The 26,378-nt window shown below is 40.2% G+C and overlaps 2 protein-coding genes across 4 annotated transcripts in view; one reads left to right on the top strand and one right to left on the bottom strand.

The window, feature by feature from the left end:
* Positions 1 to 6,078, top strand: part of LOC124279938 (glycogenin-1-like) — a 47,146-nt gene extending 41,068 nt beyond the window's left edge. For all 3 annotated transcript variants that reach the window (XM_046715817.1, XM_046715818.1, XM_046715816.1), the window contains one exon: positions 2,324 to 6,078. In XM_046715817.1, coding sequence (XP_046571773.1) covers positions 2,324 to 2,331 — 8 coding nt within the window. In that variant the 3' untranslated portion in view covers positions 2,332 to 6,078. The remainder of the gene's footprint in view (positions 1 to 2,323) is intronic.
* An 11,138-nt stretch (positions 6,079 to 17,216) lies between these two features.
* Positions 17,217 to 26,378, bottom strand: part of LOC124279965 (gamma-tubulin complex component 3 homolog) — a 37,328-nt gene continuing 28,166 nt past the window's right edge. The window contains exons 19-27 of the mRNA XM_046715849.1: positions 25,196 to 25,260; positions 24,465 to 24,600; positions 24,148 to 24,216; positions 23,738 to 23,873; positions 22,129 to 22,217; positions 21,495 to 21,626; positions 18,996 to 19,136; positions 18,419 to 18,538; positions 17,217 to 17,543 (exon numbers count right to left, since the gene is read on the bottom strand). Of these exons, the coding sequence (XP_046571805.1) occupies positions 17,388 to 17,543; positions 18,419 to 18,538; positions 18,996 to 19,136; positions 21,495 to 21,626; positions 22,129 to 22,217; positions 23,738 to 23,873; positions 24,148 to 24,216; positions 24,465 to 24,600; positions 25,196 to 25,260 (1,044 nt within the window). The 3' untranslated portion in view covers positions 17,217 to 17,387. The remainder of the gene's footprint in view (positions 17,544 to 18,418; positions 18,539 to 18,995; positions 19,137 to 21,494; positions 21,627 to 22,128; positions 22,218 to 23,737; positions 23,874 to 24,147; positions 24,217 to 24,464; positions 24,601 to 25,195; positions 25,261 to 26,378) is intronic.

The raw sequence follows: 26,378 nt of genomic DNA, 5'->3' as shown, positions 1-26,378 counted from the left end.
CAATCGGCGAACATTTGAGTGACTGGAAACTCCTGGCCCCATATTTTGAAAATGACACCAGAAAATGTGTAATGAGTTATCAATGAGTGAGTTAAGTGCATTCATATATCATGTAATTGTTTTAAACCTTTTCTGATACAGTAGATATGAGCTAGTCTGAGAGATTTGATGACTATTACATGTCAAACATTTAGCCTTTTTTCATATGTCTTCCTACAAAGTTGCCTTGTTTGTAATGATCTACAATGCCTTAATGTCTCATGATATATGCAAGTCAGCATGCTTGACCAATGACACCATTATTCCTTTATTATGCTCAGTATCTACGCTCATATTATTTCATATTATTCCATTGTATATGTGAAAGATTATATTTATTGCCATCATATCGGTTCATCTTCATCGTGCTTGTTCTTAGTTTGTTTCAGTCCCTTGGAGCCATCTTTTGGGTTACCATGGTTACATGAATTTTACCATGTTGCATGTCAATCTTTTGTATCTCAACCTTTTTCTTTTTACTTTTCTTTTTTTATGAATATTTTGGAAATTTTTACATTTGTACAATGAGTAGTTGATCACACATTTGATTCTATCTTGGAGTAAAGAAAATGTCTGAGTGATGAATGTACTTTCAGGAATCTATAGAATATTTTTGGCATATCTGAAATGCTAGTTTCCTACCAGGCATAGCAACACATACCATATTGATTAGGTATATATTGATTAGGTATATATTGATTAGGTTTATATTGATTAGGTATATATCTTGTACCCAAATTGACCTTTTCTCGCCTCAAATACATGTCTAGTTTCTATCTCCATACTTCCTACTTAGCATGTTAGTAGAATCACCACCACATTTAATAGACAACTGCTTATTGAGGCAACAAGTGCTCCAGTTGTTATGAATGTTTCAAGAAAATTATAAAAAGCATGCATGATTGGCTAATAGATTTTGCATGGAGTGAGGCAAATATCTCCAATTACTTTCGATAATTTACTTGAGAATGAAAGTACATTGAACAGATCTCTGTTCATTGTTAAATTTTGTCTTTTAGGGAAGCCTGATGAACAGTTCTCATCTTTTATTTTAATAGTGAATTGTGTTTTTAAAAATATGTTTGTACCTTTGGAAATTTTCAAATAGCTCAGACCTGAAAGAATGATAAGTGCCTGGTTCAGTACTCACATGGTCACAATACTGAAACAAACATTTCATTATTTTGTTCCTCTTTGGCGTGTGTCCCCAGCATGGTATAAATTCTGTACTGCTTCAACATGGCAGTGGTGTGTTGCCACACTCACTCACTCATGCACTGACTTTAGATCATAGTCACAAGGAGGCCATGACCTTGTATATGACCATGACCTTGGTAGCATGTAGACATTCTTGATACTGCTTTTGCTCACATTGAAATTCTGAAGTAAAATAGCTGTGTATATATTCAAAAAAAGGTTTAGGGTGTATGTCTATGCCATATGTTGCACATTTGCTAAGGATCACACCTTTCACTATGTAAATGACTGTTTTGGTTCTCAGCAAATGTAGTATATCTGAAGTTGAATTAGCTTGCTTTGGTTGTATTAATATATATTGAATTAATTTCACTGTGAGTTTTTTAAACTAAGCATCAAAGACAAATGTTTTATGCTTGCTTTTTGCTTCGAAACTGAATTCATGCAAGTAAATGGTGTAAAACAGCATTTTTTCCAAGCTTGAGCTTTGAGTGAGTGAAATCAGTTTAGAGTTATCTCCCTTGCATTGAGTTTTGAATCCTCCTTCATCTGTCATTCATGTTTTTAGCTGTTGAACTATGACATACTAAACATATAACAATTAGCTTTCCTGCCTTCTTCAGTGGAGTATCAATACACTCATTAATTGGCTCATATAATTTGTCCTACATCATGCAGCATATTAATATGAATAATTTGGCACTGATAACAACTAGTCCAAATTTAATTAGTAGTAATGTATGTAATAATGTACTACTTCCACCAGCATTGATTTTTCTAATAAATGTATTTGTTATTTTTTTGCTTTGAGGTTTTTGTTTTGCTACGATCCTTGTATAGTTGAAAAAAATTAATGTGGAATATATTCCGTAGTGACATACTGCATGGAAATCTAGGTGAGGACATTTTGGGTCTGGATCAAACTGCAATTACTACTCAAATTACTTTCATTTAGAATTAAATCATTGGGCATTATCTTGAGTTCACTTCAGAAATTATCATTGACACTCCACTATGTATTTTTCTTGCTATTTTGCAGCATTAACTCAATAACTTTAGTTTTTATCAACAATGCATGTGTTTGCAGGCAACTGATCGACACCACGCTCCGTTCGATTGCTCATTTGTTCATCTGCCACACTGATGTTTGAATCTGCTGGACAAGTAACCTTGACCTTGATGAGCTGGCCCTAACAGCATGCTGGGAAGCCTACGTAACCATGGCAACATCTGAGATCTTCAGTTGGCTTGCTGCTAATGTAACGTCTGTCTTTCTTTTGTTATGGCCGACTCTTGTAGCTTTCTACTACACAATACTTGAATGTGGTCATCGTTCCACACCGCATGGACCTCCTGTCAGTTTAATCCATTGATTACCTCCCCTTATTTATTCAAATGTCATAAAAAGAAATTATCTTTAAAACTTGGACATTGATCGCAAAAACTCGCATCCTGATAACCAAATTTCTGTTGCCAAGGCAGTCTGTAGGAATGACAGTTTTGTGAATATATTTTTCAATACTCAATTCGGGAATCTAATTAGTTTTGATGATTTAAGTGATGTCGGCTTCTTGTCTTGATCAGTGCAGTGGGGTAGCCATGTGGTTAATAGGACATTCATAATTGCTTAATATGCCAAAGACAGGTTTGATTCATTATACACACAATTTGTACAAAAAAACTTGGAGTAGTGCACTTTACCGAGTGCGCTTTTACCAATTTAAATCAACACCTCAAAGAGGATCAAACTCTTGAACTGCTTGATACTAAGTATTATAATCGGCAGGTGGTGGGTGTAACTTACCCTAGCCCTAATAACTGAACAAGGGCAGATAATCATTGGTGATTGTAATTGGAAGTATACTGAAAGAATCCTTTCAGGGTCACTTTAGCCATGCTAAACTGTAACATGTAACCGTGTTTGTGTAACACGCAGATACCTTTATATTATCTCTGTATGGCATGAATACATCTATATGTAAAATGTCTACCTCGTCACATGAAACAAGATGTGTGGTCATCAGGAATGGTTCCAGAAATTCCAAATGCCAGCAATATTGTGGTAAGAGAGCTACAAGAGTGTCAGTTTAAACAGTCTGCTGTAGTAGGGGAGATCATCATGTTATGTTAAAGAGGGACTATGGCTCGCAGCATGTCATGCAGATCTTCCAGGTTGGTTTTCAAATTGTAAGGCCCACTTTGTTTATCTATTTTGTATAATTTTATATTTTTGTTTACAAATTTCTGTGCTTGCTCCTTTGTTGTTTGTTCAGTGGGTGAGTGGAGATGTATTGCTGATTTCTGGCCTTAAAATGCAGTACAGAAGGTTGAAAAATTAAGGAGGAAAACATTACCATTTTAAAATCTTTGCTTGATTTGTCAAACTGTTAAGTAGTTGTTTATTTTAAAAAGGTAAAATTGTCAAAAGGTTTTAGTTGCAAGATTCTAGCTTTTTTATTTCATTTTTCATATTTCTGGACCGTACATTTAATGGAAAATTAAATTACCATTTCAATTTTTCGGATTCAGTAGATTAACAATGTGTTGAAAAGTCTATGCTAGTAAGTTTGCGACTCTGAAATGTTGTGTGAAGGGGACAGAAAATATGTCATCACATTGAGATCCAGATTATACCGCTCCGAGTTTGATAGGGAAAGTGGAGTACGTCATTCTGTTTCAGTTTTCTGTACGGTTGAAAGATAGCAATATCTCTAGCAAAGGTTGGGTAGTTTACAGTCTGGTGAGACAAATTGACAGTGTTCTGAGCTTAGTCCCTCTTTAATAGCTGCCACTTTTGCAATGATTCACAGTGGTGCATTCTTGGTGTGTGATAGTGAGGACAATGTTGTTTACATGAATATAGAAGTCAACTTTTAACATTGGTATTCATGTAGTTGATGTCTGTCATGACATTTACTGTTTGTTAAATCTTAAATTTACAATTATTTTATGAGCTACGCAAATACTAGAAACAAGTCTGTTATTACTTGATTGTTTGTCTGTGTCAATAAGAGATTGATGTATAATCTGCCTTGTTACAGTATTTCTTAGATTAAAACGTTTTGTTGTCAACATTCACTACACTTGAGTTCTCTCCCTTGACTTGCAGACCACACTTATCTCCAAGGGGTCAAAGGTTGATGTTCATACCTTTTTCACATAATTTGTTTTAAATTTAGTGACCAAGATCTTTTGAATCAGCTCTATAAAGATTCTTTTGTCATGTTTTTAAAAACCCATGGAGATCAAGAGAAATGTTTTCAAGATCAAGAGGGAGAACGTTTTCAACACTTACCTCAGATTTACTGTGATGGTTGAAGAGTTATGTCCCCTGAGTTCAGCAGCTGTGTTAGGTCCTGATGGTCAGACATCAAGGTGTACCTGACTCCACCGATAAATATCTTGCCATGTTGACCCAAGTTCCACTCTCGACAATCACAACTCCCTTAGTTACACGCAGTTATTTGTGACAAGCATAATACTAAGGTTATTTTGTGGAGCTGGGCCCTGACTATGTATTATCTATGCTTCAGAAAACACTATTCACAATTTCCCAGTTGTGGGCTACTGTTTCTGACAGTTAGTTGGGTGTTTTTCTTTGATCAGTTCAGTCTTCTTGGTCTCAGAAATCAGTTCAGTTGATCACATCTCCAAACTGATTGAAAAAAACTGATCTTCCATCAAACACAAGAGCCTGTGATCAGTGGTCGTGTGTGCAGGATGTAGCGATGTAGCATCTCGGATGAACCTAAAGGGACTATATGGCCATTTATGTGTGAACCACATTTAAAACTAAATCCTCATGCAGTCTTTCGTTAATCACGGTTGAGGCTGTCAGAATTGATGAATATGACGTATATTTCTGAGGGAAGTTTGTTTTGTTTTTTTCAGAATGCTTAAAATACATAATCCATATTGCAATGTACTTATAATTATTGTTTTCCATTTCTGCGAAAGTCTTGAACCTGTATCTGGCTGTGCATGCCATTGAACTCCGGTAACGTTGATCGTAGATTATGCAGTCATTGGTGTATCTTGTCCAGACTAGGTTACAGACCCATGGTGGCTGTGATGCAGCAGACTGATGAGGTTATCTCCCCTCACTGACAGGCTGCCCTAGAACAGGCTTCAGGTGGACAATATCCGTCTGTGTATATAGGAAGGGGGCACTTGTACTGGAGGGATGAATCGGAGGTTCCATTGTACCACCATGACAGCTTGTAGAATGGGACCATCCTGGCATACACACTAGTATTAGAAGACCCATGTCATGACCGAGATTCAATGTCAGAACTTACTGTCTGCTATTGTTCTTGCTTATCAGTGACTTGTAAGATGATGTCAGACTGTCCTTCAGCGTCCACCTTGAATAGTTTCTCTGTTGGTCCAGGCTAGTGGCGTCAGTAACGTCTGCTGCTGCTGCTGCCTTCCATAAGCATACACTTGTACAGGTAGTATCCTGTGTGCAGACCATCATAATCTATTGTGCAATATTGGGCAGTGTTAGTAGTTGTTATGAAATTAGTACTGGTCGCGTAATGTGTACGCGTTTTTTCTGCTGCCTGACTGGTTCTAGAAAATTTGTTGAAGTTTGCTATGAAGTTTAACAAAGTTTAATATACATGTAGATATTGTTGTTCTGCTAAGTCCCTCCCGCAAGTTAAATCAGTCGTCGTTTATTATGGGCTTAATATTTGGTATTCTAAATTATCGTTTTTCTGTTGAAACTAAATTAGTTAGTTTCACGTCTGCTTGTTAAATCTGGGGAAAATACCATATTTCCTGTAGTAGCCACCGGGGCGTGTATTTGTCACAAGCTCTTGTTCTGGCATTCACCAAAAACCAAATTCTAGTCATGCGAAGGGTTCATTAGCAGGAATTGGCTGTTTACCAACATGTCACAGTATTAGATATCTTGTGTCTGGGGGCGGTGGGGTAGCCTAATGGTTAAAGCGTTGGCTCGTCACGCCGAAGACCCGGGTTCGAATCCCACATGGGTACAATGTGTGAAGCCCATTTCTGGTGTCCCCCGCCGTGATGTTGCTGGAATATTGCTAAAAGCGGCGTAAAACCAAACTCAGTCAGTCAGTCTTGTGTCTAACAGGGCCCGGTCAACATGTATTGGGTCCTTAGCGTCGTGTAGGGAGAAATTTATATTACTCATAAGAATCTGAATCTCGTCCAGCTATCTGATTGGCCAGGAGACATCTTGTGAAGCCTGTACGACATGGCTTGCTGGCCTGCACAGATGTCAGGACACAATAACAGTTGATGTCACGTTACACCTTACTTTGTATCAGCCAAACCTCTGATGGCAATCTCCGTGGCAGTGATATGGCTCAACACTGTAATACCTTCCCATTTTGTCCAGGGGCATGTTTACAGGGGGACTTGTTTCGTCTGACTCACTCAAAATCCCGGAGTTTCAGAACTCCATGTTGCAGGGTACAGTACTTCTTCAGTACAGAGCACGTTGTAACTGACCCTGTTCCTTACACTCCAACCAACAGGATTGGTTTCAAGGTGATGATGAACTGTAAAAAGCAGTTAAACCACTGCCTGCCACCTCCCAGACGCTTGATTTGGTACAACAATCTGTTCCCATTGACACAAATACAAACACATTTACAGATAGATTTGTTCATCAGATCAAGTCAGTTTAGTACAGTATTTCCTCAATGTACGACCCAGGACCTTTTATCAGTGTTTAAAACTCCAAAAATTCCAAGCCAGACAGTCGGACTGGTAACTTTAAAAAATTACCAGTCCGGACACAAGCTTTCTGTCCGGTTTTCAACAATAAAAAACTGCAACTGCCATTCACTGTTTGTAGGCATCGCAACGAACTTCATAGCACTGACAGGCAATGCGCCGAGTTTGGGTAAACTGAAAGTACATGTGTTATGATTGGTTATCGTAACATGACCTGTACAATCGTATGTAGTTTAACATCATTTTCATAATACCTTAAACACCTAAAACTGATGACACGAGAACCTGTCTGATATTATGAAATATTTACACTTAGGGGTAAAAATATCTGCCAGACCACCGGACAGGCTACTTTTGATATTTGACCGTCCGAGAAGAAAATAGACCGTTCCGGATGGTCGGGCAGGCGGGAATTTTAAACGCTGCTTTTATGGATGGGCCCTGTCTTGGGATAAGACCCAGACACGGCAAAGGATTTCTTCTCCACATCTGAAAGCCATAATGTTTACTGTTCCAACCCCTTCTCCATGTGGGAAGGAATGAACACAACAAAGTACCAGTGTGCTGGGGAGACAAGTGGTGAATGTGCACATTGGTGACGACAAAATCCTACAATTCATTCTCCACTTCTGGTGTCACCCATGATGATATTGCTGAAAAATTGTTAAAATCAATTTAAACCCCAACTCACTCTAATATTCAAAGTAACTGAATCGAGTGCCAGGCATGGGGTCATATATGAGTTTTGTCACCTAACTCGAAAGGTAGATTCTTTATTAACTTTGTAGGTCTTCCATTGTTTCTTAATCATGTTGGTTTGTGATGTGTATAAAATGTTGGTAAGACTACTGCACATTGACCCTGCCTGTCAGTGAATAGGTAAATAAATAAATATGTACAGTAGTCTTTCCAAAAGTTTGACAAGATTAATCCTTCACACAATTATTGATTGTTATCCTGATTCAGGGCTGGTGTGAGAAAAAATTGGGCCCTGATAATGGATAATTTCACTGTAGAGTAGATTGTTATTTAGCTGATATAATGTTATATACCTAATGTATTTGACATATTTTAGATCCTAGTTTGTTGTTGATTAAATCAGATTGGTACATTGTTTATAGTCAAAACCAACAGATAATGCTAAATCGGTCGTGTATTTAAATTATGTGACTACATAAACAGAAATTCCTTGATGCAGTGATCCTGGATCTCTCCTTCCAGTGATTCTCTGTGTCACGTTAGAACATTATACACATAGGATGATTCCATTTAAGGTTTGTGCATGTGATAATATTGTGTACCCGGTATGAAAAATACCCTGCCCTGACTCAGCATCGTAAACATTTGCATGCCCTGACTCAGGATTATAAATAGCAGGCTTTTTGTGATTCCAATAGTTTCTAATTCAGGTTGAGAGAGACTTGCAGAAAATCTTTAAATACTGAAACAGAAATCCATTTATCTTTGATAAGAAGCCAAAGAACAACTGACGTCTGCCCCTCACCTCCTGATGGTGTGGGTAGAGTTCAGTATATTTTTATCAGAGTTCCAATTCTTTCCAAGTGAATTAACTTAGTTATTAATGCTGACAACGTATGCTATGTGTTTGTATCATTTGGAGACAGTCTACTGTTATTTTTCTATTAGCTTTGGAATCTGATTCTGTCTTGCTTCTGTCCTTTGAAACATGAAAACAGCATTGGTTTGAAACCGTATTGCCATCGCTGGAACAGATGCACAGGTTGTGTTGCCTTGGCAACTACTAACATATATGTTAGTCTCGGGTATTTGGTTCCCTGGGAGTTAGTGAGGCATTCCCTGATTGTGCACTGCGACGGCGGCTTCGGTCAAAACGCCATCACCACAGCTGGGACTTGTAACATTATTTCTCTGCTCAACGTAGGAGTGCTGTAACTATATTGGATTGTTATAATAAAATATGTACAAAGTTGTCAACCTTGTCATGTTTTTATTGTTGGATATAGTTTATCTTGTTTTTTTGTTTAATGCTGCCATTTTAAATATTCAAACACTGCTGGATTTTGAAAGGCATTTAGAAGTGATACACATAAGGTAGAGAGTTTTTTTATTATGATTAACACAATGTTTCGGAGTATATCCTTACTCCTTCATAATCCAACCTTCCGCACTCTGGGCGGATACTGCAGCCACTACACCACGGAGGTGGTCTGTCAGCTCGGAGTCTGTCAGCTGAAGGGTGTACTTGTTAAACTGGGATAAGACTATGAAACTGCACACATCTCAAAGTGCAATAGGGGGTGGTGGGGTATCCTAGTGGTTAAAGCATTCACTCGTCATGCTGAACACCCAGGTTTGATTCCCCACATGGGTACAATGTGTGAAGCCCATTTCTGGTGTCCCTGCCATATTGCTAAAAGTGGTGTAAAAGCAGACTCACTCTAAGTGCAGTTGTCTTGAATGCTGTGTTACATGTTAAATCACATTAACATACACTGATGTTTGGTCAAGAGTTGTACATTTTACACAGCCACTCTCCTACCCAGAGTTCCATGCGGCAAGCCAGCATAGTACCTCTGCCACAGGCCAGAAAAATGTGACGATTTCGTCACATCTTGCAATGTCCATTCAATATAATGTACAGATTTCTTTTACTCTTTTATTTTTGACGAGTCTACACATCTAACTAAACATCTTTAATATAATGGTTTAGTTTCACTGAGAAAATATCCAAAAGCATGTAACACTATTTCGATTTGCGTAGCGATCCTTTATTTACATAGGTTGTACGGCTCCACGTGCTGTCATCGAAGCCGACGGAGAGCAAACGATGCAGCCAGTTTGATACCTAAATATGTACTGTCATAGACCTAACTGTCGCAGTTGTGGAAGAATAAATATGTAACAATGTAAACATTATGAATAGAGCGCCGAAAAGCTTTCGTGAGTCCAGTCTCTTCTTATTATGAATATGCGCGTTTGATTACAAACAAGAGAAAAGTCCTGTCACATGATATGCAAATTAGCCTGTGGCAGTGATGTTATGTTAAGTCATCGCTGTGCTGGAGTGTGTGTAAACAGCGTGAGGTTGGACTATGTGTGGTCAGTAAAGCAGTAAAGTGTGTCCATTGGACAAGACTAACTGACTGAGTTTGGTTTTACGCCGCTTTTAGCAATATTCCAGCAACATCACGGCGGCCATTGGACAAGAGTTTCAATGGTAGTCTGGATGATACGTTTCAGTCATGCATGGTACCTACTACACATCAGATATATGCAGATATGGCAGCAGCAAGCATACCAGTTCAATGTGCAAGGTTTGAGAGAACATAGTCAGCAACTTGTAGATTCAAAGCCCAATCTCCTTAAACATCAAGTAGTTACGTCGCTGAATTGTTGCAGTGTTTTGAAACACTGACAGGAACTGAACTCATAGTTTTGTATGAAAAATGCAGTAAGCTTTGGATCATTTTATTGAACAAGTTCCATTTTATCCAACTTTCGTACTCCCCATGTGGCCCCTGCTTTAGACAATCAAAGTATTTTTATATATGTTTAACAACTGACAAATTCACTTTGTTTCTGAGCCACTCTGTACTATCAATAGCCAGTGTTACGTTTCATAGGTTCCAGAAACATAAACCTATGAAACGCATGCGTTATCACTATAACATGTAAAGAGTGTACCATCTGCATTGAGTCTGTATGCATTCAGAAGTAGGACTTCCACCGGACCACTGTAACAGGTGTCCACGTTGCCTTGAATGTTGCTCTGAACCCAGGAAACCGTGGATGTGTATACATGGTACAGGATATAATCCAGAGTGTTGCGACAGATATTTTTGGTGGCCACAAGATTAAAATATGGCCAATAGTCACCTCAAACTTGAAACATGAATATTTCAAGGATTGAACACAGCTCCACATAACTCCATGAATGAATTTGGTAATGTTTATTGAAGTACATGTTTACTTTTGTACATTATTGCATCAACACATTCAAGACATATATACACATGTACATACCAGGAGGATATCACGCACTGGAACACGAAGCCATCTACTGGTAATCTTTGAACTCCAAACATCTCTTGATACAACACTCGTGTGCACATTTCTGGAGACCAAAGTTATAACAACAATATTCGTGAAGCTATAAATGTTAGTTTATTTATTTTGAAAAGAAATTAATTGTTGAACGTGTTGAGTCCCATGTGTGACTGAATAATTATGTGACATGTCACAGCAGGCGATATTGTATCTGGTGGTAGTTATGGTCAGTGGGCGAGGGGATCCATCTTATTGACTGCCATGTGACAGTGGGGAAACTGGGACACATCACGTGGAACATCATGTGGCAGTGCTGTAAGTTAATTTGTAGCGATTGTCAACTGCAGCAAAGGACTGAAGACATGTTTAGATATACACTCAACAGTGACAATATTCTGTACATGGGCGAACATATCAACATTTATCATAAACCATTTACTACACTGTACATTCGCTGCTGCCACTAGTCTGACTCATTAAGGGGTGGTGGGGTAGCCTAGTGGTTAAAGCGTTCACTCGTCATGCAGACCTGGGTTCTATTCCCCACAAGGGTACAATGTGTGAAGCCCATTTTCTGATGTCCCCAAACTGTGATATTGCTGGAATATTGCTAAATACTCATTCCTAGTCTAACTCATCTTACTGCCTTGTTATGATAAAACTAAACACCTTTCTGTTTTCAATTAGAAATAATAAAACATAGTATTTGTAAAACTAGGTCCCCAGTATCCCATGCTTGTAAGTAATACGAACTTATGTTGTAACGAACTGAAAGTAACTAATTTTAGTTTGTTGTAACTGTGGTTTGACTAAACTATACAGCGACAGTTTGTCAGCTCAATGTATGCATGCGTGTTGGTTAGAAGCATAATTTCCTGGAAACTAATGTGCGACCTGGTTGATCTTTCTAATGCATCCAACTACAGGATCAGTCAAACCCATTTTAACAGTTTAGTCATGTCATATTATTATCTAACTTGCTGGACCGAACAGAATGTTACTAGCCTTAGGCTACAGACAAGATGCTAAAGTCACACTCCATGTTTGCCTGTGTTCCTATTTTACATACAAGTTTGGAATATTGCTGACTATCATGTTTTGCTTATTCCGACACACAATAACATATCAGCAGTTACTGACATGGTGTACATTACACCTTGAAGTCAACAACAAAAGAGGGGAACATTTTCCATTTTCAGCCTTGACTAGTTGACATTTTGTGTATTCTATAAAATACCCAATATATATCCTGATTCTACTGTGTAGTCACAATGACATGATTGATATTCATTGTAACAGCTGGTGGTGTTTCCAGTTTGTCCTATAAACCTGGCTGCAAGTCATTGCATTATGAACCCCAGGGGCCTTGGAGCTTTACTCACAGCTGTGTATAGATCAACATTCACACTACACAGCAACTGATTAATACCTCACATCTGAGGTGATACTGTTCCGGCAAAAGGATGAACACTTCCACCGTGGTCTACAGATCACCACCCACACTACACAGCAACTGATTGATACCTCACATACGAGGGTTTATATAATCTCCAGGACCTCGGCAAACACTCACAAAGCTGTCTGCAGATTACCACCCATACTACACAATGAAAGGGTAAAACATCATATCTGAGGCCCCACATGATCCTGGTTACATACAGTCACCATGGTTTGGAGAACACTTGCACAGCTGTTAATAACCACCCACACTACAGTGTGACTGTTTAATCCCTCACATACGAGGTTCCATGCAGTCATAAACCATGCACCCAGCTGCAAGCTGTTTATCATGGAAAAGGCTTCTTCCAAGCTGTTACTAGTATATGGACTGACCATAACTGTGGACATACTATCTTCATTAGCTTGTTTTGATTGATGAAATAATCAAATTGTAGAAACTAAAATTACAGCAAAGTTTCAACCATTATCTCTTTCAAAGGGATAAGCACCAGTTAATGTCGAGGACAAGTCAATTCCAGGTTTTCAAGTTTGCTAATTCACTTTGTGAGCATTGTGCTGATTTGGTTTTCGAATCTACGGACCCCTAAATAACAGGTTTTGTTCTTTTAACCATTTAGGAAATGACAAGGACCATTTTTATTTTCATGCTAAATTATGAATGTTGTATGTTATCATTATACATGTGTGTATATTGAAGTAATTGTGTGGGGTTATGTGCAGGGAATACAGAGAACAAATAACTGACCAAGTAGTGGTTGAGTGAGTTTTACGTCACACTCAGCAATATTCCAGCTATACATGAGCATCGATCTGCGCAATTGGGAACTGATGACATGCAAACAGGCCAGCGAGCCTGACCACCCGATCCCGTTAGTCGCCTCTTACGACAAGCATGGGTTACTGAAGACCAATTCTATCCCGGATCTTCACGGGTCACTGACCAACAACAACAGAAGTTCTATTGACATGTGTTCATATATTTCAAACCAAGCAACATAAGGGTGAGATTCTTTTTGTCACAAGAATTAAACTTTTTGTTTGTAAACACTAAACAGTAATAAGGAGTGTCACTGAGTGTAAAATCCAGCTTCAGTAACAGAGTGATAAGTGATGTCATTTGATATTGATGCCATGGTAACCTATGACATCGCAATTGCCTGCAAAGCACTGTGCTGCAAGTTGACTGTTTGATCCCAAAAATATCTCCTGTGGAAGCCAGTTTGGGATGATCAAAAAAGTACAAACAATGATAACAAGAAGACAAAGTCATCAATATCCCCCGCAATGGCAAAATACTCTTCATGATTATGTCTACGAGTTATGATTATGTCAAATATTTAGGTGTGTACATAGAAAAGTGGAAGGAGAGTATTGAAAGGGTTTAAAAGTTCTGCTCCAGAAAGGAGCACTATCACCAATTTCAGTGTAAGTCAAACTTGTTGCCATGGAAATGCCAAAAATATTTTATTCAGAATTCCAAAACTACCAAAAGGCACCAGTACACCACCAGATCTATCTATGTGCCAAGTTTGGTGAAGAAATATTGAATGGTGTTAGAGTTCTGCTTCGGAAAAGAGCACAACCACCAATTTCAGTCTAAGTCAAACTTGTTGCCATGGAAACGCCAAAAATATTTGATTCAGAATTCCAAAACTACCAAAAGGCACCACTACACCACCAGATCTATCTATGTGCCATGTTTGGCGACGACATATTGAACGGTTTTAGAGTTCTGCTCCGGAAAAGAGCACTACCACCAATTTCAGGCTAAGTCGAACTTGTTGCCATGGAAACGCCAAAAATATTTTAATTCAGAATTCCAAAACTACCAAAAGGCACCACTACACCACCAGATCTATCTATGTGCCAAGTTTGGTGAAGACATATTGAACGGTTTTAGAGTTCTGCTCCGGAAAAGAGCACTACCACCAATTTCAGTCTAAGTCGAACTTGTGCCATGGAAACCCCAAAAATATTTTATTCAGAATTCCAAAACTACCAAAAGGCACCACTACACTACCAGATCTATCTATGTGCCAAGTTTGGTGAAGACATATTGAACGGTTTTAGAGTTCTGCTCGAAAAGAAAAGCTACCACCAATTTCAATCTAAATCGAACTTGTGCCATGGAAACGCCAAAAATATTTTATTCAGAATTCCAAAACTACCAAAAGGCACCACAACACCACCAGATCCATGTATGTGCCAAGTTTGGTGAAGAAATATTGAACGGTTTTAGAGTTCTGCTCCGGAAAAGACAAATGTGCACGGACGGACGGACGGGATTGAAGACGGACAGACGGACGGACGGACGGACGGACGGACGGAGTCCATTTTAATACCCCCCGCAAAACGCGTTGCGGGGGATAAAAATATTTTGTAAAACCATGAAAGTGTGACCTTAGAAGACCTGGATGTATGCTGTGGTTACCATGGCAACAGATGTTGAAGTTTGATCACAGAGATGAATTCTTGACATTTGACATGCCATCAGACATTAAGTTAAAATCTGACAAAATGCATAGTTTGTAGCATAAATGTTAAATCATACATAAGCTGATATAGAACTTGATGAAAACTGATCAGTTTGGCTTAGAGACACTTTGCCTTTCAAGTGTAAATCTTGGTACCAACTGAATACTTTTCAAATTAAACGGTTGGTCTCAGTGGCAAAATTTAAAAAAATATATATTATTGGCAAGCTGACATATACATGATAATACCACGCATGCTGCATTAAATATTTACTTGATTTCATGGATAATGCAAACCTTTTTTAAAGACCTCATTACATTTCAATATATGCAACAGCAGTTTGAAACGATGCCACAATTTTGAGTTTCAAAAACATAAAATCTGAACATTTCCTTTTTGAGGTTGTATTTTATAATCAATTCAGCAAATCAGGATATCTGGTGAGAAGAACATCATGACACTGTCCTCACTTTCTGCAACAGGATATAGTCTGACCAGCTGAGGCCCTCCCACAACCACTTCACAAATGTACGATTTAGGTCACACACATGTAACAACGTTAAGTGATCCATATCACATACAAGTAACACAGCTGTATGTCATCCACATCACACACATGTAAAACAGCTGTATGTGATCCACATCACACACATGTAACACAGCTGTACGTGATCCACATCACATACAAGTAACACATCTGTATGTCATCCACATCACACACATGTAACAGCTGTATGTGATCCACATCACACACATGTAACACAACTGTATGTGATCCACATCACACACATGTAACACAACTGTATGTGATCCACATCACACACATGTAACACAGCTGTATGTGATCCACATCACACACATGTAACACAGCTGTATGTGATCCACATCACACACATGTAACAAACCTGTATGTGATCCACATCACACACATGTAACACAGCTGTGTGTGATCCACAAACACATACAAGTAACACAGCTGTATGTGATCCACATCAAACACATGTAACAGCAGTATGTGATCCACATCACACATGTAACACAGCTGTATGTGATCCACATCACACATATGTAACAGCAGTATGTGATCCACATCACACACATGTAACACAGCTGTATGTGATCCACATCACACACATGTAACACAGCTGTGTGTGATCCACATCACTCACATGTAACACAGCTGGATGTGATCCACATCACACACAAGTAACACAGCTGGATGTGATCCACATCACACACATGTAACACAGCTGGATGTGATCCACATCACACACAAGTAACACAGCTGTATGTGATCCACATCACACACATGTAACACAGCTGTATGTGATCCACATCACACACATGTAACAGCAGTATGTGATCCACATCACACACATGTAACACAGCTGTATGTGATCCACATCACACACATGTAACAGCAGTATGTGATCCACATCACACACATGTAACACAGCTGTATGTGATCCACATCACACACATGTAACACAGCTGTATGTGATCCACATCACACACATGTAACAGCAGTATGTGATCCACATCACACACATGTAACACAGCTGTATGTGATCCACATCACACACATGTAACACAGCTGGATGTGATCCACATCACACACATGTAACACAGCTGTATGTGATCCACATCACACATGTAACACAGCTGGATGTGATCCACATCACACACATGTAACACAGCTGTATGTGATCCACATCACACACAAGTAACACAGCTGGATGTGATCCACATCACACACATGTAACAGCAGTATGTGATCCACATCACACACATGTAACACAGCTGTATGTGATCCACATCACACACATGTAACAGCAGTATGTGATCCACATCACACATGTAACACAGCTGTATGTGATCCACATCACACACATGTAACAGCAGTATGTGATCCACATCACACATGTAACACAGCTGTATGTGATCCACATCACACACATGTAACACAGCTGTATGTGATCCACATCACACACATGTAACACAGCTGTATGTGATCCACATCACACACATGTAACACAGCTGTATGTGATCCACATCACACACATGTAACACAGCTGTATGTGATCCACATCACACATGTGTAACACAGCTGTATGTGATCCACATCACACATGTGTAACACAGCTGTATGTGATCCACATCACACATGTGTAACACAGCTGTATGTGATCCACATCACACACATGTTACAGCAGTATGTGATCCACATCACACACATGTAACAGCAGTATGTGATCCACATCACACACATGTAGCACAGCTGTATGTGATCCACATCACACACATGTAACACAGCTGTATGTGATCCACATCACACACATGTAACAGCAGTATGTGATCCACATCACACACATGTAACAGCAACACAATCCAATCTGGGTAACACTGATGCATCTCCCATAGTCCTGTGCACTGTTTAACCATTCAAGTCATATCACATCTTCCACACTGTCAGATCATCTGGCTCTCTTCACCTTCTGGTAGGCAAGGGGTGACTTCAGCTTGGGTTCCCGGGCTTTGTAGTGCTCGTTGAAGTCGAGTCTGAAGCTGAGGAAGCGGAGACTGACGTCCTGATGACTAGTTAACATGACCAGGAACTGTTGCACCATGTCCTGAAATAGATGGTCATAGCAATGTTGACATTGTTAATAATAAAATAACGACATTTGTAAGAACAAATACAACAACATGAATAATAATAACAACAAAGTATCTAAGTGTCTAGTTTCTTAACAGATATCTGATGTGGTTGACAGAACTTTTGTAGCTTCCCACAACATCTTGTTTCTTGCTAATGTGTCTGACATCTGTCAACAAACTAAATCCAGAAATTGCCAAGATCTGAACGCTGACATATAACCAAGACCATCGCATCATGTAAGAAGCTACATGAGCGTCATCTACAAACAACACCTGGCAACAAGGAAGCTACATGAGTGTCATCTACAAACAACACCTGGCAACAAGGAAGCTACATGAGTGTCATCTACAAACAACACCTGGCAACAAGGAAGCTACATGAGTGTCATCTACAAACAACACCTGGCAACAAGGAAGCTACATGAGTGTCATCTACAAACAGCACCTGGCAACAAGGAAGCTACAAGATCCTGTTGACATCAGGAGCCTCCAACCAATCATGATGACCAGGAACATACCAGCCTAGTTCTTGGGACGCATTGATTTAATTTATCCTTGTTCCCCATTTTGTTACCATCTATCTAAGCTATTAACCCCATCAGCTTCCAGCTCTCCATTACTATCCCTAAACAATGCTATTTCCCCCTTGCTCATTTACCCTTGCCTATGTTTGTTGTTCTAATATCTACATACATGTCTATATGCTCTCTAAACCATAGGATTCATTCACCTGATGAAGGAGTAAGCATACACTCCAAAACATTGTGTTCCTTATAATCCAGAACTTGACATCCATACAATTCTCAACAGTAATAACAAGTCAGGATATTGATTTTGTTTGTGTCACCTGATAGGACTGAGCCAAGACAATGAGCTGAGCTCGGGTGGACGGGATGATGTTCTTCAGGAAGTCATTCTGTCTCTGTTTTTCTTCCTCCTCTTCTGCCTCTGTCACGCCCCACTCTCCCTGCAGACACAGCATGATAACACACGTTTTTATTACCTACTTTACAGCATGGATGACCAAAAACTTAAAATATTGAATAAAGACACTTGGTTCGCAGTGGAAACTAAAATCATTATTCACATTAACTTAAGTTACAATAAACTAAACATGAAATCTCCTCATAATCGAGTAAACGTGAAATCCTCTCATAATCAACTAAATGTGAAATCCCTTTGTAATCAACTAAATGTGAAACCCCTTTGTAATCAACTAAACGTGAAATCCCCTTTTAATGTAATGAGAAATTCGGGAATATATTAAGAAATTCTCATGGAATTACAAAAGTAACCCTTCAAAAGTAGATTTGACTGGGAAGGAGAGTAACTCTTTGTCTTATCATTCAAACAACTTACCCAAATAATCTAATGTTTTACCCGCTCATCTACCCTACCTCCCTAACACACAACAAGGTGTTCACCTCAGCTGTTCTGGCCTTGAGACGACGTTTGAAGTGTTCCCTGGCATCCATCTCGGAGTTGGCGGCCTGGTAGAAGTTCTCCTGAGCTGCCTGGAACTGTATAATGAGGTCGAAGATCGTCCGCAGCTGGGTCAGGATGGCCTGTAAGGAGTCACGTCACTGAGAATCACTCTATGATTGAGAACTAAATTTCAGTTACATTAAGGCCTGGCTGACATTAAGGGCCTGACTGACATTAAGGGCCTGACTGACATTAAGGGCCTGTCTGACATTAAGGGCCTGACTGACATTAAGGCCTGACTGACATTAAGGCCTGACTGACATTAAGGCCTGACTGACATTAAGGCCTGACTGACATTAAGGCCTGACTGACATTAAGGCCTGACTGACATTAAGGCCTGACTGACATTAAGGGCCTGACTGACATTAAGGCCTGACTGACATTAAGGGCCTGACTGACATTAAGGCCTGACTGACATTAAGGCCTGGCTGACATTAAGGGCCTGACTGACATTAAGGGCCTGACTGACATTAAGGCCTGACTGACATTAAGGCCTGACTGACTTTAAGGGCCTGACTGACATTAAGGGCCTGACTGACTGACATTAAGGCCTGGCTGAGATTAAGGGCCTGACTGACATTAAGGGCCTGACTGACATTAAGGCCTGTAAGGGTGCTGACAAACTAAGTATTAACTGAAACATTCAATAATTACCAGAACCAGCAGCTCCTGGCTTGTGATGATCTATGAAGCAAAGCAAGAGATACCCCCAGTATCCAGGAGCTGTGGCTCCCTTGTATACATACAGTGTCCAGGAACACACATGTAATGTAAAACCAGAGACTTGTCATCAAGGCGGCTGCTGTATTGTACATACATGTAACCTTGCAGGATTGTTTTCCAAGATGACCTGTCTTCTAAATATGCCCTGAACTAGATTGTTCTTAGAGGAGACACCTGTATTTTGTATAGGACACCTACCCTGGACTTTGTCATCAAGGAGGCACCTGTATTTTGTGTATGACACCTACCTTGGACTTGTCATTAAGGAGGCACCTGTATTTTGTGTATGACACCTACCCTGGACTTGTCATCAAGGAGACACCTGTATTTTGTGTATGACACCTACCCTGGCCTTTGTCATCAAGGAGACGCCTGTATTTTGTTCAAGACACCTACCCTGGACTTGTCATCAAGGAGACACCTGTATTTTGTGTATGACACCTACCCTGGACTTGTCATCAAGGAGGCACCTGTATTGTGTGTATGACACCTACCCTGGACTTGTCATCAAGGAGACACCTGTATTGTGTGTATGACACCTACCCTGGACTTGTCACCAAGGAGACAACTGTATTTTGTGTATGACACCTACCCTGGCCTTGTCATCAAGGAGGCACCTGTATTTTGTGTATGACACCTACCCTGGACTTGTCATCAAGGAGTCATCTGTATTTTGTGTATGACACCTACCCTAGACTTGTCATCAAGGAGACACCTGTATTTTGTGTATGACACCTACCCTGGACTTGTCATCAAGGAGACACCTGTATTGTGTATGACACCTACCCTAGACTTGTCATCAAGGAGACACCTGTATTGTGTGTATGACACCTACCCTGGACTTGTCATCAAGGAGACACCTGTATTTGGTGTATGACACCTACCCTGGACTTGTCATCAAGGAGTCATCTGTATTTTGTGTATGACACCTACCCTGGACTTGTCATCAAGGAGTCATCTGTATTTTGTGTATGACACCTACCCTGGACTTGTCATCAAGGAGACACCTGTATTGTGTGTATGACACCTACCCTGGACTTGTCATCAAGGAGACACCTGTATTTGGTGTATGACACCTACCCTGGACTTGTCATCAAGGAGGCACCTGTATTTTGTGTATGACACCTACCCTGAACTTGTCATCAAGGAGTCATCTGTATTTTGTGTATGACACCTACCCTGGACTTGTCATCAAGGAGACACCTGTATTTTGTGTATGACACCTACCCTGGACTTGTCATCAAGGAGACACCTGTATTGTGTGTATGACACCTACCCTGGACTTGTCATCAAGGAGACACCTGTATTGTGTGTATGACACCTACCCTGGACTTGTCATCAAGGAGACACCTGTATTGTGTGTATGACACCTACCCTAGACTTGTCATCAAGGAGACACCTCTTGTGTGTGTGACACCTACCCTGGACTTGTCATCAAGGAGACACCTGTATTTTGTGTATGACACCTACCCTGGACTTGTCATCAAGGAGACACCTGTATTGTGTGTATGACACCTACCCTGGACTTGTCATCAAGGAGACACCTGTATTGTGTGTATGACACCTACCCTAGACTTGTCATCAAGGAGACACCTGTATTGTGTGTATGACACCTACCCTGGACTTGTCACCAAGGAGACACCTGTATTTTGTGTATGACACCTACCCTGGACTTGTCATCAAGGAGACACCTGTATTGTGTGTATGACACCTACCCTGGACTTGTCATCAAGGAGACACCTGGAGACAATGGTGTCCAAGAACACCTGATGGGCTGCGATGATGTAGTCAAGGTCCTCTGCTTCCTGCACTTTGGTGAGAAGCTCGTCCCAGGAACACTCAAGCACCTGATAACAAGAACACAATCACATCAAGACCACAGAGGAACAAGGGCACTGTCAACCCACTACCACAACCCCATTTCTCAAAGCAATAGTATCACCACAATTGAAAAGTATCAGTTACAATCACTTCATGGAAGAGGGTCCAGGCACTGGCTAATTCTATATCTACCTGGGCATTAATATATTTTCTTATAACAAAATGGTCCTCTTATGATGTTGAAATTAGCAAAATATTCCAGATAAATATGTTCTTAAGCACACAAAATTGAGCAGTTTCTGCTGCAAACAAGTCTCCCAGTGGTCAAGATACTGTCTACCATGTGTCGGGGTACTGAAGTCTTGAGCATAATTGTTCAATTTCGAGTTCATCTTGTCTTTTTTGCTTGTGTTTTGTTTAATGTCAGTAATATTTTGATCACAAAACTGTGACCTTCTGAAACTACGTTTGCATCTTCAGTACAAAAAGAAGCAAGTGAACAGAAGGAAGTGAAACGTTGTCGGTCACCTCGAAGTTGATGTAGTACTGTGCCTGCTGGATGAAGTGCACCATCTCACAGCCTAGGGCGTGGCACTGGTGCAGGATGCCCTTCAACTCTGTAACACACACCGTACTTACATGACACCTTACATTACATACATAATTACATCATATCCCTTCAACTCTGTAACCACACCGTACTTACATGACACCTTACATTACATACATAATTACATCATATCCCTTCAACTCTGTAACACACACCGTACTTTCATGACACCTTACATTACGCACCTTACATTACGCCTTACATTACGCATATAATTACATCATATCCCTTCAACTCTGTAACACACACCGTACTTACATGACACCTTACATTACATACATAATTACATCATATCCCTTCAACTCTGTAACACACACCGTACTTACATGACACCTTACATTACACACATAATTACATCATATCCCTTCAACTCTGTAACACACAACTCGTAACTTACATGACACACCTTACATTACACACATAATTACATCATATCCCTTCAACTCTGTAACACACACACCTTACAGTACTTACATGACACCTTATATTACATACATAATTACATCATATCCCTTCAACTCTGTAACACACACCGTACTTACATTAAACACTACATTATACACATAATTACATCATATCCTTTCAACTCTGTAACACACACCGTACTTACATTACACATTACATTACACACATAATTACATCATATCCCTTCATTACACACTTGATCCTACTTACATAAAGTACTTGCAACATATCTTTACACTACATACTTATCATACATACTTAGTCTGACTTACATTATATACTTACAACCCGTCCTTAACAAGTGTTTGCCACTGATATGGCAATGTCCCACGCCGATAAAGAATGGAATATCTATATTTACTAATTTTTATTTTTTGGTCACATAAAAGATGCCGGAAATGACTGGTGTCTGCATAATCACCCAATGTAGGCTGTCAACATAATTGAAAACATTGGGTGCAATGTTTTATGAGATATCGCGATTAAATAAGTTTGAAAAGCGGTCAAAGTGTCGTGGTGACCTTGAAGGTAAGGTCAAGGTCACCCAAATAAAGCAGTGTCTGCGTAATCCCCCAATGTAGGCTGTCACCAAATTTGAAGACATTGGGTACAACAGTCCATGAGATATCGCGTTAACAAGAGTTAAAAGTGTGCAAAGTGTCAGGGTGACCTTGAAAATAAGGTCAAGGTCACCCAAATCGACTGGTGTCTGCGTAATCCCCCAATGTAGGCTGTCACCATATGTGAAGACATTGGGTACAACAGTTCATGAAATATCACGTTAACAAGAATCGGGACGTACGTACGTACGCCGCTGAATACATAAATAACTTACAATTCATCTTTCCATTACACACTTTCAGTACATACTAGAATTACCGACATTTCATACTCGCACACATACTGACATTGAACGTGTACACTTGTACTTACAAACAGATCAATGTAGGGTCAGATAAAGCAGTAGTTTTGAGCTTTGTAAACTGAGTAGAGCACCTACTCATGGAATCACCTCTAGTTACAGAACAAGGTGTCTGATGTGACCTTTCCCCGTGACCTCACCTGGTATTGTACGGAGTTGGCGAGCGAATGTCATCTGATTCTTCCAGATGATAGCCAGTATGTACTCCATCCTCTTGGCGCGCCACAGGAAGTTGAACACACGCAGGTACATGATGACACACTGGGGCGTGAACACCTGACATAATGAAAGAATGTGTAATAATACAGTTTGCAAGTTTACATGAACATCCTGTTGGTGGAACGGCATCACATGACATTGTCTGTAACGTCATGAACAAATAACGACATCATCTTCAAGTTTTTAATATTGTGTTTAGTTGATTATGTGCTGTTTCGCACACAATGGAAGTGATGTCAGTATAGACATGTACAAATAAAGTGTCAATGTGAATTACTGAAAACCTCCCATGTATGTCTAAGGATGATGTATTTTGTAAGAACGGACTTACCGTACGTATCGGTCCGTCCACATGATAATCCAGACTGAAGACGTCCCAGCCGGTGTCCCCAGGCGACACCTGAAACACATCCAGGAGTGAGTGAGTGAGCGAGGGAGGGAGGGAGGGAGGGAGGCAGTGAGTGAGTGAGTGAGTGAGTGAGTGAGTGAGAGTGCAATCAAGGAAGCAGCAGAAGCTGGTGGGTTACAAAAGCTCACCTCGCTCTGTGGCTACTCTTACAACAAGCCTGAGTTAGTGAGTCCCTAAGGCTGTCAATTACATTCTAACAGTACAACCTTTAATCTGTGCATGCTCTAAACACTGCGTACCTCAAGCAACCGGACATCCAGCCTCTTAAGTATGTCGGAGTCGTCGAACTGGGCGTTAGTGGCCCTGATAGCTGTCTCCAGGATCCCGGTCAGGTTGTGGAGATACAGGTTGCTGGCGGGCTTGGCCAGATCCTCCCTGTAAACATGGGTCAGTCATCACAGGGGTCAGTCATCACAGGGGTCACAGGGGTCAGTCATCACATGGGTCAGTCATCACAGGGGTATGTTACCTCTAGGTATGTTACCTCTAGGTATGCTATCTCTAGGTATGTTACCTCTAGGTATGCTACCTCTAGGTATGTTACCTCTAGGTATGTTACCTCCAGGTATGCTATCTCTAGGTATGTTACCTCTAGGTATGCTACCTCTAGGTATGCTACCTCTAGGTATGCTACCTCTAGGTATGTTACCTCCAGGTATGTTACCTCTAGGCATGTTACCTCTAGGTATGTTACCTCCAGGTATGCTACCTCCAGGTATGGAGGTATGCTACCTCCAGGTATGTTACCTCCAGGTATGCTACCTCCAGGTATGCTACCTCCAGGTATGCTACCTCTAGGTATGTTACCTCTAGGTATGTTACCTCTAGGTATGCTACCTCTAGGACATGACATTATCAGCATCAACATTACATTACCTCTGGAAAAGTGGGCATTTTACATTTCATTAACTCTAAGAATATGAGCATCAGACATTACACAGTCCCTTAGGAAAGAAAGGCAACTACATACTCTAACAAGTCCATCAAGTGGCGGATGAAGTCTCCCTGTCCCAGCAGCAAGTAGCGCCGCGTCGCCTGCAGGAACAGCATCACATCATCACAACACTGCATCATTACAGATCATCACAACATAGCGCAAACATGGAAGTCTTTAAAGAGCATTTACACATACACTTCTAGACAAACACATTGAAAATGGATTTCATCCAAACTGTATATGTAAGGAGATAAGGCCATTACATTCACAGGGCAGACGCCATGTTACATCCAAGTAGTTCACAGTTCATTCTGGAATAGTGGCCATGTAAAATAACCACATAATCCTGTGTGTAAGAATAATCAGGGCAAGCTACAGTGAAAAATAACTGCCCTTCAGCTACCTGACTTTTCAGCCCAGTAATGAAAAGGTCCTTTCAATCAAGCCTCTCAATCCAACTACTAGTCTGAACCACATTTATAGAAATATTGCATGTCCTGAGTGTGGTGTACGTTGTCCTCTCGATCCAGAACTGGATGCTTGGAGTGAGTGAGTGAATTTAGCAATATTCCAGCAATATCATGGCGGATGCTTGGAAGTGATTCTAAGTTGAAACAACTTCTAGGTCCATATATTTTCACCATTTGAAACATCTACTGCTGAAGTTCTCTGATCGAGACCAATCTTTGAATTACAGTTTCCACAATTTATACAAAGACACTGTCCTAGTCTCATACATGCCACTAGCATCAGTTTGGTCTGGAAGTAAGCAGAAAGACAATTGAACACAATTTTTGCAAGCAGTAAGAAATACATTGCTGAAATAATGATGAGACTTTTTCCCAAACTCTACCAGCCAGCACTTGAAACAACTAAAATTCTTACAAAAATTTAACATTACGATTTCCTACGTCCTTTGAGATCTATAAAAAACAAACACGTCAGTGAGTCTGACCACCCGATTCTTTTAGTTGAATCTTATGACAAGCATGGGTTGCTGAAGAGCAATTTTAATGGGGATCTTCACAGGTTCTAGCTGCAAGAGAGAGTGAATATAGTTTTACACCGCTTTTAGCAATATTCCAGCAGGGGACACCATAAATGAGCTTCACACATTGTACCCATGTGGGAAATGAACCCGGGTTTTCAGCATGACGAGCGAATGCTTTAACCACTAGGCTACCCCGACGTCCCTTTAGCTGTAAGAGGCTGACTG

The sequence above is a fragment of the Haliotis rubra genome, unplaced genomic scaffold (assembly GCF_003918875.1).
Source record: "Haliotis rubra isolate DU_JTF1 unplaced genomic scaffold, ASM391887v1 Scf259, whole genome shotgun sequence".
Classification (NCBI taxonomy): domain Eukaryota; kingdom Metazoa; phylum Mollusca; class Gastropoda; order Lepetellida; family Haliotidae; genus Haliotis; species Haliotis rubra.
Note: the sequence above shows the minus strand (reverse complement) of the source record. Positions and strands in the feature narration are given on the sequence as shown.